The sequence below is a fragment of the Rhinoderma darwinii genome, chromosome 4 (assembly GCF_050947455.1).
Source record: "Rhinoderma darwinii isolate aRhiDar2 chromosome 4, aRhiDar2.hap1, whole genome shotgun sequence".
In the NCBI taxonomy this organism is placed as follows: Eukaryota; Metazoa; Chordata; class Amphibia; order Anura; family Rhinodermatidae; genus Rhinoderma; species Rhinoderma darwinii.
In genome coordinates, this window is record NC_134690.1 from 288,255,101 (window position 1) to 288,275,665 (window position 20,565).

Genomic DNA, 20,565 nt, shown 5'->3' on the forward strand with positions numbered 1-20,565 from the left:
GTTCCGCCAAAAATAAGCCCCAAAAATAAGCCCTCACACATCGACCAAAAAGTTAAAAAGTTATGGCTCTCAGAATGTGGTGAAACAAAAAAAAAATATTATTTGAACAAATTGTTTTTCTTTTGTAAAAGTAGTCAAATATTTTTAAAAAACTATATAAATCTGGTATCAACTTAATCGTATTGAGCCGCAGAGTAAAGTTGTCGTTTTTACCGCACGGTGAAAGCCGTAAAAACGAAACCCCAAAAAAGAATGGAGGAATCACAGCTTTAAATTGTATCAATAGAAACTACAACTCCTCCCGCAAAAAATAAGCATTCACACCACTCTATTGATGGAAAAACAAAAAAGTTATAGCTCTTGGAAGGCAGAGTGAAAAACTAAAATGCAAAAAAAGGATCAGTCCTGAAAGGCTTAATTCATTTCTAATGAAAAAACATTTATGACCACATGTGGGGTATTGCCGTACTCGGGAGGAATTGCTTTACAATTGTTGGGGTGTTTTTTCTCCTTTATCCCTTGTGCAAATGAAAAAAATGCAACATTTTAGTGGACAAAAATGTTGATATTCATTTTCACGGCCTAATACCACTACATTCTGCAAAAAAACCTGTGGGGTCAAAATGCTAACTATACCCATAGAGGGGTATCGTTTCCAAAATGGGGTCACTTTTTGGGGGTTTCTACTGTTTTGGTCCCTAGAGGGCGTTGCAAACACGACATGGCACTGAAAACCATTCCAGCAAAATCTGTGCTCCAAAATCCAAATGGAGCTCTTTCCCTTCCGAGCCCTGCTGTGGGTCCAAACAGCAGTTTATTACCACATATGGGGTATTGCCATAGAGACAATGCTTTACAAATGTTGGGGTGCTTTTTCTCCTTTTATACCTTGTAAAAATTAAAAAAGTAAACATTTTTACAGACTAATTCCAATAAATTTAGCAAAATACCTGTCGGGTCAAGATGCTAATTACACCATAGAAACATTCCTTGAGGTGTGTAGTTTCCAAAATGGTGTCACTTTTGGGTGGTTTCCACTGTTTTGGCACCACAGGACCTCTTCAAACCGGACATGGTGCCTAAAATATACACTAGGTGATCCTTTGCTTCTGAGGCCTGTGCCTCAGTCCATTACCACACTTGGGCCACATGTGGGATATTTCTAAAAACTGCAGAATTTGGGCAATAAATATTGAATTGTGTTTCTCTGGTAAAACCTTCTGTGTTACAGAATTGTATTTGATTCCCAATGAAATTTGGCAAAAAAAAAAATCGAGTTTGTACATTTCACCTCTACTTTGCTTTAATTCCTCTGAAATGCCTATAGGGTTAAGAAACTTTCTGAAAGCTGTTTTGAATACTTTGAGGGTTGCAGTTTTTAAAATAGGGTGATTCAAGGGGACTTTCTAATACGTAAGGCCCTCAAAGCCACTTCAGAATTAAACTGGTCCCTGAAAAAGTAGCCTTTTGGAATTTTCTTGAAAATGTGGGAAATTGCTGCTAAAGTTCTAAGCCTTGTAACGTCCTAGACAAATAATAGGACGTTTAAAAAACGATGCAAATATAATGTTGGCATATGGGAAATGTAAGCTAGTAACTATTTTGTGTGGTAGTAGTATCGGAGTTACAAGCAGATACATTTAAATTGAGAAAAATGCTATAATTTGCAAATTTTCTCAAAATTTGTGTTTTTCACAAATAAATATTGAATTTATCGACCAAATTTTTTCACTAACATAAAGTACAATATGTCACAAGAAAACAATCTCAGAATCGCTTGGATAGGTAAAAGCATTCCAAAGTCATTACCACATAAAGAAACACGGCAGATTTTAAAAATACTGGCTGTGTCCACAAGGCCAAGACAGGTTGTGTCCTGAAGGGGTTAAATTTGCCCAGCAATTTCTAATTACAATCCTGACTTGATCTAAATGCTGTGTGTAACTCCATCCTTAGAAAGAGTTTCTCTTCCCCTAATGGTGGAAGAAAGGATCTCCTGAATACATTGTGAATTAGGCCTAATAGACACTAAAGCATCAGTTACCTAATTATTTTTACCATTGGGCATTTCCATCCATTATTATTTATTTCAAATTTCAAAAATATGACATATTACTACAGTTAGGTGTAATTATTTGGACAACGACACAAGTTTTGGCATTTTCGCTGTTTACTAAAACATATTGAATATACAGTTATATAATCAATATGGGCTTAACCACTTCCCGCGATTTGGCATGACTGTACGTCCAGATTCAAAGTGATTTCCTGCAATAGGGAGTACAGTCACGCCCAAGCTTTAAACTGTCACCGTGTCAATAGACACGGTGACAGCGTCCTGATCGCACCTGTCAGAGACAGTTGCCGAGCAGGGCTCACGGCACAGGACCAATCAGAATGGCCCTGTGCCGGCAAGTGCTGTGATTTGCCAGTCAGTACTGACTGGCCAATCATAGCGCAGGAGGCTTGTTTTGCTGGCGTCTCTGGCTCTGACAAGCTCATTTCTGTCAGAGAGCTTGTCAGAGTTGGTTGGCAGTGAGAAGAGAAGTGAACAGTATAAAAAAAAACAAAGAGAAAAACAGCGATCTGCCCCTTTTCTGCTCACTGACCTGTGATGACCACCTTTGGTGCCCACTGGTCATCAAATATATCAATTCAGTCACCCACAGCGCCCTTTTGCCATGCTGTGATCTGTGTCCCTAGACCCTAGATTGTCCACTGTCCGAGTTCCCTGTTAGGTAGCAATGCCACGTCTCATTTAGTTTTTCACTTGGTAGGTAGGGTACCCTTACTGATCGAATAAAGCAGGGACGCTGGTCGCCGGTCTGTTCTCGTTGCGTTGCTCAGTTGGGAGTAGCGGTGTTTATTTTTTGTTAAAAAAAGTTTATGAGGGGAAAGACTCCCATATAGATCCCCAAGAATGCCCCCCTTCCTAGGAATTAGTCGAATAACCATATGGGATCTTGTTCATCCTTTGCTCGGCAAAGGATATGATTTATATCTGGACAACTTTTACAATAGTGTCCCATTGCTAAAAGTTCTCTAATCCAGATCCACCTTGGCGTGCGGAACAATCCGCAAAAATCAGGAGGGTCTCCCCAAAACTTTTCTGGGTCAGATAATAAAATTAGGAGAGAACAGAGCTGTCTGCAGCGACAATATGCTACTCCTGAAATATAAGGATAAAAGGGACGTTCTTATACTGACCAGCATTCATGACAGCAGCTGCAGCCTTGTCCCTATACGCAGATCCACCACCCAAGTCCCCGAACCATTTTGTGTACAGGAGTACAACAAATATATGGGTGGCGTTGACCTGCCTGATCAGGTAATAAAACCATACAGCACCATGGGCAAGACAAAGGTATGGTATAAAAAGCTGTCTGTGCATCTTACATAGATGGCTTTATACAACGCCTTTGTCCTCTGCAGATATGCTGGCAGTAGGGATACATTCCTGCAATTTCAGGAAAAAGTTATCAAGACCCTGATATTTGCTGACCAGGAAGGGGAGGACAGTTCATCTGGTTCTTCCGTCAGCAGGATAACTCCTGGCCAGCATTTCCCCACAGATATCCCCCCACTGAAAAAAAACAAAAACAGAAGCCCCCAAAAATGCTGTGTGTGCATTCACGAGGCATTCGTAAGGACACCACATACCAATGTGAGACGTGTCCCACAAAGCCCGGCCTGTGCATAAAACAATGTTTCAAAATGTATCATACCTCCTTGGATTTTTAATTTATTTATTCTTTAACCACCTTTTCTGTCTCCTATATTGGCCATGACAAATTTTTTTTTTTTTTACTGAACAGCCCCATTTAAAATGTACTCATTTAAAATTGGTAAAAAAAACAGCCTAAAACAAAATTAAAAATTCTCACTATACCAAGAACTCGAGGGGGTGTCTTTCTCATCTAGGTTGCAAATCTGGGTAAGAAGAATAAATCCAGATGAGATTGGTTGTCTCAGCAAATCTTTTTTTTGCTGAGGCCTTTGATTTATTATTTTGGGCTGGATTTTATGGAATGGTGGGTAGGTTTGTAGTGGGACCTGCGAGTTTTTCAGGTTGTCATCCTTAGGCTTCGTTCACATCTGCGCTAGGGCTCCATTCCGGACACACCAGAGCCACATGTGGGATATTTCTAAAAACTGCAGAATCTGGGCAATACATATTCAGTTGTGTTTCTCTGGTAAAACGTTCTGTATCACAGGAAAAATTTATTAAAATGGAACTTGCTTTAATTCCTGTGAAACGCCTAAAGGGTTAAGAAACTTTTTAAATGCTGTTTTGAATACTTTAAGGGGTGCAGTTTTTTTTAAATGGGGTAATTTGTGGGGGTCCTGAATATATAAGGCCCTCAAAGCCACTTCAGAAATGAACTGTTTCCTAAAAAAATAGGCTTTTGACATTTTCTTGAAAATGTGAGAAATTGCTGCTACACTTATAAGCCTTGTAACGTCCTAGAAAAATAAAAGGATGTTCAAAAAATAATGCCAACCTAAAGTAGACATGTGGGAAATATTAACTATTAATGATTTTGTGTGGTATATCTATCTTACAAGCAGATACATTTGAATTTAGAAAAATGCACATTTTTGCAAATTTTTCCTACATTTTGGAGTTTTTCACAAAAAAATATTGAATTTATGAACCAAATTTTTTCATTAACAAAGTACAATATGTCTCGAGAAAATAATTTTAAAATCGCTTGGATAGGTAAAAGCATTCCACAGTTATTACCACACATAGTAACACATATCAGATTTTAAAAATGAGGCTGTCATTTGGTCCAAAAGTGGCTGCGGTGGGAAAGGGTTAAAGTGCAGACTCTCAGCTTTAATTTAAAGGTATTCACATCCTAATTTGAGGAAGGGTTTAGGAATTACAGCTCTTTAATATGTAGCTGCCTCTTTTTCAAGGGACCAAAGGTAATTGGACAATTATCTCAAAAGCTATTTAATGGGCTGCATGGGCTATTTCCTCATTAATGCATCATCAATTAAGCAGGTACAAGGTCTGGAGTTGATTCCAGGTGTGGCATTTGTATTTGGAAGCTGTTGCTGTGAACCCACAGCATGAGATCAAAAGATTTCTCAATGCAAGTGAAACAGACCATCGTTAGGCTAAAAAGAAATGAAGAAATCCATCATAGAGATAGCACAAATGTTAGGAGTGGCCAAATCAAGTTTGGTACATTCTTGAAAAAATAAATAAAAAAAGAATGCACTGGTGATCTCGTGAACTCCAAAAGGCCTGGAGGTCCACGGAAGATAACAGTGGTGGATGATGGCAGAATCCTTTCCATGGTGAAGAAAAACCCCTTCACAACATCTATCCAAGTGAAGAACACTCTCCTGGAAGTAGGTGTATCAGTATCTAGGTCTACCATAAAGAGAAGATTTCATGAGAGCAAATACAGAGGATTCGCCACAAGGTGCAAACCATTAATCAGCCTCAAAAATAGAAAGACCAGATTAGACTTTGCCAAACAACATCTAAAGAAGCCAGCCCCGTTCTAGAACAGCATTCTTTGGACAGATGAAACTAAGATCAACCTGTACCAGAATGATGGGAGGAAGAAAGTATGGAGAAGGCTTGGAACGGTTCATAACCCAAAGCACACCACATCCTCTGTAAAACATGGTGGAGACAGTGTGATGACATGGGCATGCATGGCTGTTAAAGGCACTGGATGTTTATTGATGATGTGACTAAAGACAGAAGCAGCCGGATGAATTCTAAAGTGTTCAGGGACATGCTTTTTGCTCAGATTTAACCAAACGCAGCAAGGGTGATAGGACATTGCTTCACAGTACAGATGGACAAGTCAATCACCAGATCTCAACCCGATCAAGCACGCATTTCACTTCCTTAAGACAAAACTTAAGGCAGAAAGACCCACAAACAAGCAACAACTGAAGACAGTAGCAGTAAAGGCCCGGCAGAGCATCACAAAGTAGGAAACCCAGCGTTTGGTAAATGTCCATGGGTTCCAGACTTAAGGCAGTCATTGCCTGCAATGGATTCTCTACAAAGTATTTAAAAAAAAACATTTTATTTTTGGGAATGTTATTTTGTCCAATTACTTTTGAGTCCCTGAAATGAGGAGGCTGTGTAGAAAAATAATTGCAATTCCTAAACGTTTCACAGGTTATTTTTGTTCAACCCCTTGAATTAAACCTGAAAGTCTACACTTAAATTGCATCTCAGTTGTTTCATTTCAAATCCAATGTGGTGGCTTGCAGAGCCCAAATCATGAAGATAGTGTCGCTGTCCAAATCATTCTGGACCTAACTGTACATGAACATTTTACCATTTGCTTATAGAGCACACTTGTCAAAATAAGGCCTTGTTTATACCATGTTTGTAATACATATTTAGCGTATTTGGCTGGAAAAAATATCCTGAGGTATACACTTAACGTATATAAACTGTGTATACAACAATTTTTCATAGATATATTGCCCGTTGAGTCCCAATGTAAAAAAAACAAATACTGTGCATTTTGAGCTTTTTTGCTGGATCACCCTTGTATTGAGAATCATAATCGACTACACTTATCAATATAGTGAAAGAATAAGTATACGATCGTATATTGCCAAAATGTATACTATAAGGACATAATTTTGGTTCATTATATCCTATGGACACATTCGCAAATACGCTGAGAGTGGTGTGGACATAGCCTCGATTGCATTTTGCAACTGTTTTTGTATCAATGGTATTTAAAGGCTATGTGAACTTTTGTAAGCAATTTTTTTTATTTTTTAAATTAGTTTTATCCATTTTTTTTTTTACTTTTCAAGACACAGCTTCTATGTATCCTGTAGACATAAAAGCTGTATCGTTCTCTCTCAGCCAAATCTGTCAGTTCAGCTGAACTGGCGGCTTGGCTGAGAACGGGTCCTGCGTGTCTCTGAGATACGGAATTCAGCTAATATCGATCAGATCTAAATTAGATTCAAGATACATAGAAGCTGTATCTTAAAAAGTAAAAAAATAAATGAAAACAACTTTCAAATGTACTTTTATAAAATACAGAATACATTCATTTAATTTAATAAAACAAGATTGCTTACCAAGGTGTACATAGCCTTTATTATTACAAACAATGTGTTATTCGGCAATTTTCCTATATATTACAAATCTTAACTCACCTGTGCAAACTGCAGTTTCCATACACTTGAAGAAGTTAGTTTTCCAGCTCCAGATCTGTGCATAGCAGCCATGGTGTAAATTTCACCTGTATTCTTCTGCTTGGACCTCAGAAGTGCTAACGATGTCCTTGTACTTACACCTGAAGGGTTGGGATTGCAAGAGCTAATACACCATGCAGCATAAACGGATGACTTTAGTGATTCCTGTTCGGTGTGGCTGGGTTTGGCATAGTTAAGGAAACACCAGCTGACGGTAGTAGTAGTCCGCAAACTTGGAAATTGAAGGATTTGCTGTACGTCCTCTGTTGAACAGGACCTTTGTGACATCTGCATCAACATCCCTACAGAACGCTTTTTGTTTTTGAGTGTTTCATCCTCAAGAATTTCACTTGTTATCCCCTGTGGACTTAAGCTCATGTCAGAAGCAGTATCCTCATCATAAAATTCATCTGGTGACATTCGACCTTCTGGAGCATCATTGGATTTTGATTCACATATTTTTTCAATACAGGATGATGTGCTTAGTGGTGAATTTGACAGTGAGGGTGATGGTGTCCGGGTGGCTGAAGAATGACTTTCTTTTTGCTCTATTGTGCGGCCTTGTCTTACCAACTGAGGTTTTGGGGTTCGTGACAAATTCTTTTTTATGTCAGAATTAGTCAATTCGACTGCACTAAGTTCTTTAACAATTTGTCCATACATCTTTTCATCTTTCACTCTTTTTTGCTGTTTTGTTTCCATGAAAAGTTCTAGACTACTTGCAGGAGAGAGCATGCGTTTTCCAGCTCCAAAAGAGGATGCACTGTCAGAACTAGTCACCAAACATAACGGTATTGTAGATTCTAAACCTAATGGCAATGTCTGTGGCACTTTCCATAAAGGATACTGTTCCAGTTCTCCACAAGGTGCTAGCATTTGGGCTATGTTGAATCCCAAACCTTTCATGGATGCACTTGTTGCCATTACTTTTTGGGATGTACTTCCATCCACTTTGCAGCAAATTACTATGGATGGACTAATAGTTTGAGAGTGAGTAACAAGAATTTGTGAAATGCTAGTGTACATGACACTTCCATATGATGGCACATGTGTTTGAATTCTAACTGGAACAACAGGCCCTGACAAAGGCTGAAGTGAACCAACACTTGGAGTCACAGAGAGTTGCTGATCAGTGGATGAATCATTTGAACCTCCACTGTGATCTCTCTGTAGTTTTGAAAGAATGTTTTTAGATTTTTTAGCGGATGAAGAGGATGACTCTAAATATGATTGATAGCCTTTTTCCATACTATGCAGGTAATTAGGAGACTCACATACAATAGGATCTTGAGAAGTATCAAGGTAATAGGAGGATTGCAGCTCTGACTGTATAGGAGGCTTGAAATATGCATTTTGTAAAGTTTGTAGATGATGCTGGAAATGTCTTTGCAAAGGATCTATACCGGATGGCCACAAAAGAGGAGGATGAGTTGGCATTTGAGCCATGCAAACAGAAGTGTAAGGTAACTGATATGTATTATGGACTGGTGGATATAACATTTTCTCCGGATGTGGAAATAAATGCTGCTGTTCTGGCAAATGTCTTTTGGCGATGTAAGAAGATGGTGGTCCTAGAGGATTTCGCAACACATCATGGCTTGTAATGGACTGCTGTGAATAATGTGACGAGGTACATGTAGGTTGGGCAGATGTACTAACAGCTAGATTTAAAGATTCATCAGGCAGATTTATGGAACCAGATAAAGAAGATGATGAAGAACGCTGCCAGGCAATCTTTGAAGACCTGCGACTTGCATAGGCTTGATCAGACTGTTCTTGGCTCCCAAGTTGTTCTTGCTCTGACTGAGAATTTTCAGGGAATCCACTAAAAGAAGCTTGACGAATGAGAAAGCATTTTTTCCGTTCACGGGCTGGGGACAAAGTTGTAGTGATGGCACCAGTGACAGATGCATGTGTAAGGTTTCCATAGTCAAAAGATTTGCTCCTTATTTCAGGAATCTCAGTTAAACTAGGACATGGTATCTGCTCAGAAGAAGACCGTCTCATTTCTTTTTGATGATGGCTAGGTACAGAAAGCGAGTAAGCTCCTGGAGGAACAGTTAAAAATTCAGGTGGCCTACCCATTTCATCCTGTTTTGCTGGAGCTGTAGATTTTATTATTTCTTCTCTATCAAAAGACATTGAGAAGCTAGAACTGTGAGATAAGTTACTCTCTTGACTTGGACTGCGAGACAAACTTGTGCCTGTTGACTCAAAGCTGGATTCCCCTGATGAATTCTCCATGTCTGCCAAACGAAGGCGCTTTTTCTTTGGAGGTAATTTTTCTGCAGGTAGTTGAGAGAGTGTTTCACTTCTTTGGGGCCATTGAAATTCTTCTTGTATTTTTTCTGGTTCTTTAACAGGAACTTCTGGTTCCTTCTCAGGTTTGTCTGGTTCTTCTGTAACTCGAATCTCAGGTACTGTGATATTGTGTTGGCGAACCAATTTCGGAGGCATGTGATATGTAGACTGTTGCTGGTGTTGAGATGGAGAAGGCCTCCCTGTAGATTCAGAAAGGTCTGGTGTCTGAGTCCAGTCTGGACTCATAGAAGACATTGTATTTCCACTGTCACAAGTCTCAGAGGAAGAGCAGGCTTTATCTGGCTGACTAGCAAGAAGTTCTGTTGATTCAGATCTTTCAAAAGAGTTAGGCCTACTCAAAGAGTTAGTGTGCTGTATTACTGATATTACATTACCAGGAAGTTTCCTATTGATTATATCTGCTACTTTTTCTGTGTCTGAAGATGATTCATCCAATACAGTTACAGGACTTCCAATTTGCTGATGTGGCCGACTTATGTCGAAACGGTCTTGTGGCCCAGTGTAAACATACTCTTGCCCTGAAATGGAGATTCCAATTCTACCAGGTTCTTGACTTGGGGATTTTGTATCAAAATCCAAAATGACAGGGCTGCTTGCTGATATGCTAGGCATAGAAATATCTTCCTCATCTCCAACACTCTTCTCTTTTCTGCGCTTTCTGTTTTCAATCGTTGTTCCAAACCGAGGAGGAGATGGTGAAGTAACATCTACAAAATATTCCCCTGGTTTCATTCCACCTATATACTGTACATCTCTGTATCTCAGTTTGTGAACTTTATAATCATCCCACCTTTTAGGATGCATTCCTGAGACATATTCATACACTGAAGCCATTTTCTTTTCTTTCGATGAGACAGGTTTTTCATGCATTGTTGTCCTGCAGTAGGCAACAGATGCATTTTTTGACATTCTGGCATATGCATCAAACTCAGAATGACCCTCCAAAACCAATGGTAACTCAAAAGCACCTTGCCTCCTAAGCAGTCTTTGATGAGGAATACCTGTTGTACCTGGGTAAAACACATCATCAGATCCTGTCATACGTTCATCAAATGAGTGACTTCCTCTAATAGAAGTAGGGATGCTTAAACTTGCTCCAGAAGATGTTGGCATTGAATTGCTTCTTATAAGTGTTGATGTTTCCACCGAAGGCTCTAAAAACACTGAAGTTTGGCCTTGCGGAATTTCGGAGTACATCTTTGATTCACTTTCAGGAGATTCTCCAATGAGGTGTATTTTTTGTAATTCAGAAGTATGAATTCCAGGTGACTTCATACTTTTTAACTTGCTATGGTCTAGAAACCCTTCCCTCTTTGTCATAAACTGTGAGATATGCTCCTCAATCATGCTGGAGTTAACAATCGATACACTAGCTTCTTGACTTTGTAGTGACGATCTAGGACTCAGTCTACAGTATTTACCAAAGATAATTTCTTCATAAGAGGTTGCATTTGTATTTGGAGGACTTATATTCTGCTCTGCACTTTCCGAACGTGAAAAATAACCAGAGTCTGTGCTTCCTTTACTATGTGGGCTCAGGAGATTTAAAGACTTCTCTGAGTCATGTCCCTTCTTTTCTGTAAGCTTTAGTGCAAGTTTTTGCCTAGCAGTATGTGGTTCATCACTTTTTCCACTTAATGATGGGCTGTGCATTAACTCAGACGTCACATAATGTGAGCTTTCATTAGGTAGGTGGATACCACTTTTGGGAATTATTAATATTGGCACTTTTATTGGGCCTCCTAATGAATCTTCTGAAGTATGGAAACCTGGATCAAAAAGTTCCCCACTTCTAATACTCATGTCCACTGGAATTTGTGAAATGGGGCTTAGTTTTTCAGAATCCTCAACTAGCAACAATGTCTCTTCATCAGTGTCTGTACTTTGCTCCCCATCAGAATGTATTTCATTTTCTACATCAATGCAAGAAGCCTCAAGGTCTAATTTGGACACAGCAGAGTCTGTAAAAGGAACTAAACCAGCTTTAATGGCATGTGCATGTGACTTTCTATGCTTATATAAGTTGCTTTTTGTTTTGAATGAAAAGCCACAGGGTACACATGGGTAAGGACGCTCTCCTGTGTGAGATCTTATATGTTTTTTCAGCACACTTGGTTTGGCGCAAGCCCGTGTACAATACGGACATATATATTTGCCAGGTTTTTTGGGCTTTTGCTCTTTTTTGTGAGTGTCTTCTGGCTGATCAATAGACTTCTGTGAATATTGGCTATATGATGAAGCAAATGAAAATTTCTTTCTGGAGAATTCTGCACTTTGTCCTTGAATACGAAGGAATAAGTCCTCTGAAGCAACTGATAAGCGACTGTGATATGGATAAGCATGTCCTTCAAGGCTCTGATGAGGCTTAGTGCTGTGCACTAGCCTCTGTTGTTGCAGAGTGTGCTGGGGAAAAGAAAGTGAATGCCGGTGAGTATAGGAGCCAGAACGCTTCTGTGTATATTGCTTTCCTGGCATCTGCAGGCTACTTTCATTTTGCGATCCTACTTTCAAAGAATTGTAATGCTGAACTGATGGTGAGTTTGCAACTAACTCAGGGTTAGCCTGTCTTTCTTCTTCGTGACTGTCATAAGTGCTCATTGTAACAACAGCTGAATGTTGTTGTCTCCATCTGCTTGATACTTTGTCGGATTCGCCACACCTTGAGGTAGATTCTTGCTCCAATATGGTGTCTCCAGAGTCCATTTTGAATAAGTTGGTCTTCAGTGTTAGCTTAGTTTAATTCTATACAGACACATGGAGTGTGACTGACTTTGCTCTTTAAATTAGAGTCACTGCCATTTTTATTTTCACAAAGTCACCAATGTGTCTTTACAAATATTTCCAGAAAGCAATCAATATGTATAAATCAAAAGGTTCATGCATGACCAAAAGCTTCACAAATTTGGCCAGAAATCATTTTATGTTGAACAAGATATGGATAATCCAGGGAGTTTTGTGCGACTAACGTGCAATTCTCGTCAACACCAACATAGATGCACAACCTAAAAGACATAAAAAATAATAAGATCAGAGTTAGAGTATTAAAAGATTTTCAAAATGTGAAAGAAATTTAACATATTTAACTAACTCCCCCATTTTGTCTTCTATTCTATACTTCCGTTTTAATATCAATATAAAAATGATTCTTGGAGAGATGTGATTTTGCTGTGTGTAATGCTTCGTTCACATCTGCGGCAGGGCTCAATTCCGACGTTCCGTCTGAGCTTTTCGTCAGAATGGAGCCCTGACTGACACAAACGGAAACCATAGGTTTCCGTTTCCATCACCATTGATTTCAATGGTGACGGATCCGGTGCCAATGGTTTCCGTTGATCTCCGTTGTGCAATGGTTCCGTCGTTTTGACGGAATCAATAGCGTAGTCGACTCAGAATTGAGCCCTGACACAGATGTGAACGAAGCCTAAGAGAATCGAAGAACTGACTCAACAAGAACAAAAAGACTGTACTAAGGGAAAGCAGAGGACTCAAGACCACACCCTCTACACCCTTTTGTTACAGAAGATGATAAGGAGAGATGACTACATAACTTAAAATGAATACAAGATAATGAATTGTTAAAAAATATCGCAATGCCAAGAAAAATTGTGAATGTAATTTGTTTTTTGTTTTGTGCAAACTCAAGAGAAAATATTGTAGCTGATGTAGTAAATGAGAATAAACTATATAAACCTCCTCATATGGTATGGAGAGGAGCAATTGCCATTACATGCTAAGTGCCATCCATATGTCACTTCTCTGTAAACCCTTTTCTTAACCACTTCCTGACCAGAGGTTTTACCCCCCCCCCCCCCCTCCTGAGCAGGCCCATTTTCAAGTTTTAGCCATGTGCCAATTTAAAAGCAAATTGTTCTTCTATTCCAACCTACATGTATTTGGTCTTGTCTTTCTCCGAACTTGTTGGGCTTCCATATTGTGTAAATAAATAATAGATATATTAAATTTTTTTTTTTTAAATGTAAAAGGAAAAAGAGAAATAAAAAAAAGTGAATATGTATTTTTAGGTGATGTTTTTTTACATGTGTTGCATGCCAATGGGTAAACGGATCTAAATACATATTTGGCAACTTCTGACGACTTCAGCGATACTAAATGTGCGTGCATTCCTTATATGCTGGGCGCAAGGCGGAGCTTACACTGCATGATGCGCAAACTGGCTTTTGGAGAGCAAATTTTCCAAATCTGGTTTGCCTACACCATACAACCATAACAGATGTTACGAAGTGCCAAAACGCCATCAACACCCCCCAAGATTCTTATTAGGTAATTAGACACCCCCCCCCCCATGGTATTCATTTAGTTACATATATAAGATTTTGTTTTCTCTATTTTTTCCAGACAATTCATTGAATTTTTTCCATCAAAGTCAATGAATTGTCTGGAAAAAATAGAGGGCTAAAATATTTTATATGTCACTAAACGAATAGTCTGGAGGAGGGGTCTAATTTCCTAATAAGAACATTTTGGGGGTTTTGATGGTGTTTCAGCACTTCACAGCAACGGTAATGTTTGTATGGTGCCAGCAAACCAGCTTTGGAAAATTTGGTACAGTGCTTCGAGGGGGGCATGAGGATGGGGAGGCTGCCGTGAGGATGGGGAAGACGGGGAAAGTATTGTGATCATTGTGACAGGTTGTCACAATGATTACATGCCCAGAGATTGGTCTCTGGGTAGAGCTCCGTGATGTCAGCTGTCTAGAGACAGCTATATCACAGAGCTAAATGCCGCTGCACAGCGTAAAAAAGTATAAATCTGCAGGACGTTTTGGAGCGTCCCTGCAGAATTAGAAAGATACTGCCTGAAAGGATGATTAAAATGAAATATTTACCAAGTTAACCTTAAAAATGGTCTATTTGCCAAAATTACTAGTATCAGGCTAAAGCAATTCACTCAGATTTACTAGAGCACAGGATTAAAAGAGAGCAGAGGCTCACTATGGAGTTAACAATTACACTGCTTTAGTAGAAAAATATTTGAATTGAGAAATTGTCACTAAATTGTCTGAATATCGAACACTATGTATCCCTAAATTGTCTAAATATCAAACACTATGTGTCCCTACGCGTTTCAGCACCCCAGATTGATTAAGGGGTGCATCAACAGGGGTCACAGACAGGAATTGAGCTCGATATAACCGGACAATTTTGTTCATTACTTTCTGACAGGCACCGGTTTACGAGCATATATTGTTAGTGATTATTGCCGGGCAGCACTGAAAAGTGCTGTATCGTGTCTCCCGGCGTGAACGACACTGGTATCTGTCCGCACACACGCCGGAAGTACGCCGAGTCTAAAAAGACTTGGTCACGCCCACCGAATCTGCATCACCGGGGCGGGCCACCAATTACCATATGAGATGTCATATCTGATATCCTCTCGTAGAAGCGCCAATCAGAAAACTGGACCCAAAAAGCGTCCATGGTAACCGAGGGAACCAAAGCGGCCATATTATTGAATACCGGCGAAGTGTCATCCAAGGGAAAAGTATAAGCTGTTGGAGAGAAGCAGCCAAGAGAATAAACTAGCCCCACCGGATCTATATAAATTACATAATGACTTACATTAAATATCTAGGCCAGTAAATCTAACCATAAGATGCCATAGAGGGATCTACAGCAGAGCGGGACAAGGGCGGAAATGTGAAAAAAACACCCTCTTATGACTGTATATATTATGATATAATATGAAATATATAGTATAGAGGAAATAGATGGTAAAATAAGGTGGAGGATCGAATTATTATAGGAAACGTGTATGAAATATGTTCACTTTCATTATTTCCCATGTAGGCTACGGAACAAAGTGATCTTTGGCCATGTGACTTGTATCGCGGCCAAAGTTGCCGTGTAGCCCTTGCCTAAAACTATACTATATATCAATATATATGAGATAGACAGACAGACAGACAGACAGACAGATAGATAGATAGATAGATAGATAGATAGATAGATAGATTGATAGATGATAGATAGATAGATAGATAGATAGATAGATAGATAGATAGATAGATAGATAGATAGATAGATAGATAGATAGATAGATAGATAGATATTGGAGAAAATAAAAGAGTTTATATGTTATACTACTTACTGTTCTCCCTCCCTGACAGCCTGCCAGGAGAAGGAGAAGTTACAGGGGGTGGGGCAGTGCCGCAAAGGGGTACGGTGCTTCGAGGGGGCGGGGCTGCCGTGAGGATGGGGAAGCGCTGCTGATGGGGAAAGTATAGTGATCATTGTGACAGGTTGTCCCAATGATCACATGCCTAGAGATTGGTCTCCGTGATGTCAGCTGTCTAGACAGCTATATCACGGAGCTAAATGCCGCTACAGAGTGGAAAAAAGTATAAATCTGCATGACGCTTTGGAATGTCCCTGCAGAATTAATTGCGGACCTCCCAAAAGTTTATAGTCTATGGGCGGTCCGCATGTGGTTAAGAAAATAAATCTACATGAATCTGGTGCAACTGTTTGACGTTGAATTATCGACAACACAAAAAAATACTGGTCTATATCATTCCACCTTTGTCATAAAACATGTTAAAGAAAAATTATAAAGTAATTATTCCCTAGAATACCAGCTGATCCAGTAAAAGAAAGCATAACCGCAGGCATAGCTATTGTAAACTACTTACAAATCAGATAATCCAAGGAAAAATAGGTGGACAAGTGTAAACATATGTAGTTATATAGCTTTCTGTAAAAGTGATGCTATTTGTAACAGATAAAACTTGTTTTCAAAAAGGATACCAAATTAAAACCTTTTGTTATTAATTGTTATTTGTTTTATGATAAGTTTGGTTTGGTTTATTGCTAAGTTTTTATCTGGTAATGATGGAACTAGACAAACACGGCCTAGTATTCAATATAGTTCAACATAGAGCAAGATAAGAGGGCACCACTAATTTAATGAAACCAGACCAAGTCTGCCACAGGACTATAAAAATAAATAAAATTTGAGTTAGGCCGGGTTCCCACGAATCGGATACGCTGCGTAAAAATGGTGGTGCGGTTTTTCGAACAGAATTACCGCTGCGGAATGCAGAGACGGGGTAAAAAAAAAGACCATACTTAACCCCTCCCTCTTTTCTGCACGTAGTCCGGTCTCCCAAGATGACATTGCAGGCCATGTGACGCTTCAGCCTGTGATTGGCTGCAGCGGTCACATTGGATGAAACGTCATCTCACGAGGCCAGACTGCAGGAAGAATGAGAGCGTTCTTTGTAAGTATCATTTATTTTTTCCTGAGTTGCAATTTTTGCGGTGGAATCTCTGCGAATCCGCTGCAAAAGTTGCAACACTTGGCTTTCTGTTGCGGGTTATGCATTTGCATTGAATTCAGTAGGAAAAACACGCAACAGAAAATCAACGAAAACGCAGCATAAATTGACATGCTGCGGATTTAAATTCCGCACCGCAGGTCAATTTATTAACGTCTACGCTGCATTTTTTTCCGCAGTGTGGGCATGAGATTTTCTAAGTCTCATCCACTTTGCTGCTACTGTAAATGCTGCGGAATTTCCGCACAGAATTCCCGCACAGAATTCTATTGCAGAAATCCCACAGTGTTTATGCTACGTGTGAACCTGGCCTTAGGGTTTCTCCTAGCACCCATGGGCTGTTGGAAACGAAGTAGGCAATGAACTGACGTACCTAAAACGTATTCCTGTCAGCTTAAATTCTTTATATAAAAAAAATCTTGGAATAAAACACTTTTTATACGTCATTGTTCTTCACATAATTTAAAAATAAATATTCCAGGAATAGCCTAGTCACTAATTTACTGAAACACCCTTGTGATTGGCTGACAAGGTTCAATTCATGCTCAAATTCACCAAACCAACAGAATGAATTAGTTGCAGTGAATATATAATCAAGCTTTCGCCATAAAAACAAGCATTAAAATATAAGAATTAGCTAAGCAGAAAAGTTACTATTTGGTCAGACAATTCCAAGACAAGTCTCTGTTTTCAAGATTAACAAAGAAGGAGGCCCTGGCTCTATTTCAGAGAGATGAAAGGTTCTATTGAATCTCCTTCAATCTTCCTGACTGGACAAGGCTCATTAATCAGTCCCCTTCTTTTCTCCATCTACACCTATGGCCTTGGTCGACTCATTCAACTTTTGGTTTTCAATATCATCTATATGCAGATGACACCTAAAGCTCTCTCTCTGCTTCTAACCTAGACACTCTACTATCCCGTGTCTCTGTCGGTCAGCCATCTCCTTCTTGTCCTCCCACTTCCTAAAACCAAACATGGACAAGACTCAGTTTGTCATCTTTCCCCCATCACAATCTGTTCCCACGCCTGAAGTATCCTTATATGTTAACACCCTACTATCCCTCTCTCCACAAGAACATTGCCTAAGGTTAACATTTGACTCCCATTTAAACTTCACTTTCACACTGTCACTACCTTGTGACGTCTCCAACTCAAATACATTTTCCATATCCATCCTTTTCCCATACAGGAGACTATCAAAATTACTTACACACACACTTATCAGATCCCGGCTAGACTACATAAACACTTTTATTTGTGGTCTACCGACCCCCAGACTCACACGTCTCCAATCTATCCTAAACTCTTCCACACGTCTAATCTACTTCTTATCTCGCTCCTCTAATGCCACCCCTTCTTGTCAATCCCTCCACTTGGTGCTCATCACACAAAGAATCCAATTTAAAATCCTAACTTTAACCTACAATGCCCTATCCAATTCTGCTCCATCCTACATTTCTTCTCTAATTCACATTCTTGCATACAATAATTTTCTTATGCCTACCCTCTCTTTTGGAATACCCTCCCTTATTCTATCAGACATATTCCCGCCCTTCTAACCTTCAAACGCTCGAATTAACTCTTCTGACAAGCAATATAAAATAGTCTAGAGTCCCTCAACTGGTGTTCCCAACCTGTCTTCACCAGACATTTCTACAACAGTTACTTACTCTTTTACTCCCCTGACCTCTTGTATATGTTCCCTAGTTTTTTGCAAGCTGATATGAAATCAATGGCCACGGGCAAATAACGCAGTGAAAAACACAAAACAAATAAAGCGCTGAAGGTATTCTGAGGCAGAATTTGAACTGCCTGTTTTTTTGTTTTTTTTTTAAGTTTTTCACTGTTTTTTGCTTGCGGCTATTGAATCTAATGCACGGTCCGTTGGCAAAAAAACGAAGCAAAAAAACGCTAAGAAACTAGCGCCGCAGGCTTTTTCTGCCTTCCATTGATTTCAATGGGAGGTCAGAGGCGGAAACCGTGGCAAGAAAGAGCATGCTGCTTTTTTTCTGGGAGCGGCGAAAAGTCGCTCGTGAAAATAATGCCTCTGCCTCCCATTGAAATCAATGGAGGGGTGATTTGGGCCGTTTTTTTTTTTAGCTAATTCCGACGCGGTTTAGGCAACAAACTCAGCAACAAAAAACTCTGTGTGATCTGACCCTTACCTGTAGATCCTAACTCCTAACTAGTGTATTTTCTATCCTTGTTTCATTTGGCTGTACCACACTGTCTTTGTAATTGTTACAATGTGTTACATCAATATTATGCTTTGTTAAATCCGACAGAAGTTGATGGCGCTATATAAATACATAATAACAACAACTTTTATAATCAGGGATATCTTGGCGTGTTTCTTTTTACTTTTTTATTTATACTCCTTTATTTATACTCTTTTATTTATAACTTCTTATTATGCTGCGTCTATACTATTACCTCCATAGCCACAGCCTATAGGTGCTGGGGAGGGTCCACGGCCGTCTCTAGCACTAGGCGGGGGTGCAAACGCCGGGGGGGCAACGACGGCTGGGAAAGCTGGGGGAGGCGGAACAGCCGCCACCCCCTCCTGCACTACAATTGTATCTGCAAGTCTATAGGATGCAAATACAAATGAATGATTGACTAGCAATGACAGGACAAGGAACATCAGTTCCTTGCCCTGCCATTCAGCGCCTCTCAATAACGCAGGCGGCGTGATGACTTCACCGCGCCCTGCATCGTTGTTAAGGAGCAGGTCTGGAAGAGGCCTGTGTTGCTAGAAGACAGAATGAGAACAGGAACAGGTGAGACTATAAAGTTGTTTCTTTTTCATTGAACATTGTGAGTGCCATTATCTACCATCTACACGAGACTCTATGGTGGGCACGATCTACAGGGAGCTCTATATACAGGAGGCTGATGTGTGTGTAGTGCTTTATTTTACAGTGTGTGACACGATTATATTCAAGTGCGCAGTGTTTGGTGTTAATTTAGGGGCAATTTGTGTGGCACCGTGAGAATTTTATCTTTAAAAATATTTGAAAAGTGAGGAGCCGAAGACATCTGAGCAGCTAACTCTGAAGAAATGGGTCGCGGCCAGGAGAAGTCGTCATGGAGGTCTGGACCAGATGGAGAAGAAAAGAGAAAAAGAAAGACAAGAATCTAAGAGGTCACCTGTGAGCCACTAAATGTAAATATTTATTTTCCATCAGACTGATCAGTAATGTATTCACTGTATGATCTGCAGCGATATGATGGGTGGTATCATTCTTTTTTGTGAAATAGCCATTATCCTTACCATTGTTAAGGCCATACTGGGAGCTGTAGTTTTACGCCGTACAAACCTATATCGCAGGGGTTAAACTGAATTTGCAAATAATCTCTGTACGGAGCTGTATTTCTGCTAGTGCTGTATTTGCACTGAGCTTGGTTCTGGTGCGGTCTTTATGTACTGAGATTGGTTATGGTGCTGTAAATATGTACTGAGCATGGTTCTGGTGCTGTCTTTATGCATTGATCTTTGTTCTGGTGCTGTATATATTTACTAATCTTTGTTCTGGTGCTGTAGATATATATATATATATATATATATATATATATATATATATATATATATATATATATGTACTGAACTTTGTTCTGGTACTGTATTTATTTACTGAGCTTGGTTCTGGTGCTGTATTCATTTACTGAGCTTGGTTCTGGTACTATATTTATTACTGTGCTTCTTCCAGTGTACACAGTGAATATTCATGCCTATGATGCTGAAT

The 20,565-nt window shown here is 39.5% G+C and overlaps 1 protein-coding gene across 3 annotated transcripts in view; it reads right to left on the minus strand.

Annotated features, from left to right (window-relative positions):
- The window catches only part of HIVEP2 (HIVEP zinc finger 2), a 407,742-nt gene that overhangs the window by 25,704 nt on the left and 361,473 nt on the right, over window positions 1–20,565 (minus strand). For all 3 annotated transcript variants that reach the window (XM_075862585.1, XM_075862584.1, XM_075862586.1), the window contains one exon: window positions 7,162–12,524. In XM_075862585.1, the coding sequence (XP_075718700.1) occupies window positions 7,162–12,225 (5,064 nt within the window). In that variant the 5' untranslated portion in view covers window positions 12,226–12,524. The remainder of the gene's footprint in view (window positions 1–7,161; window positions 12,525–20,565) is intronic.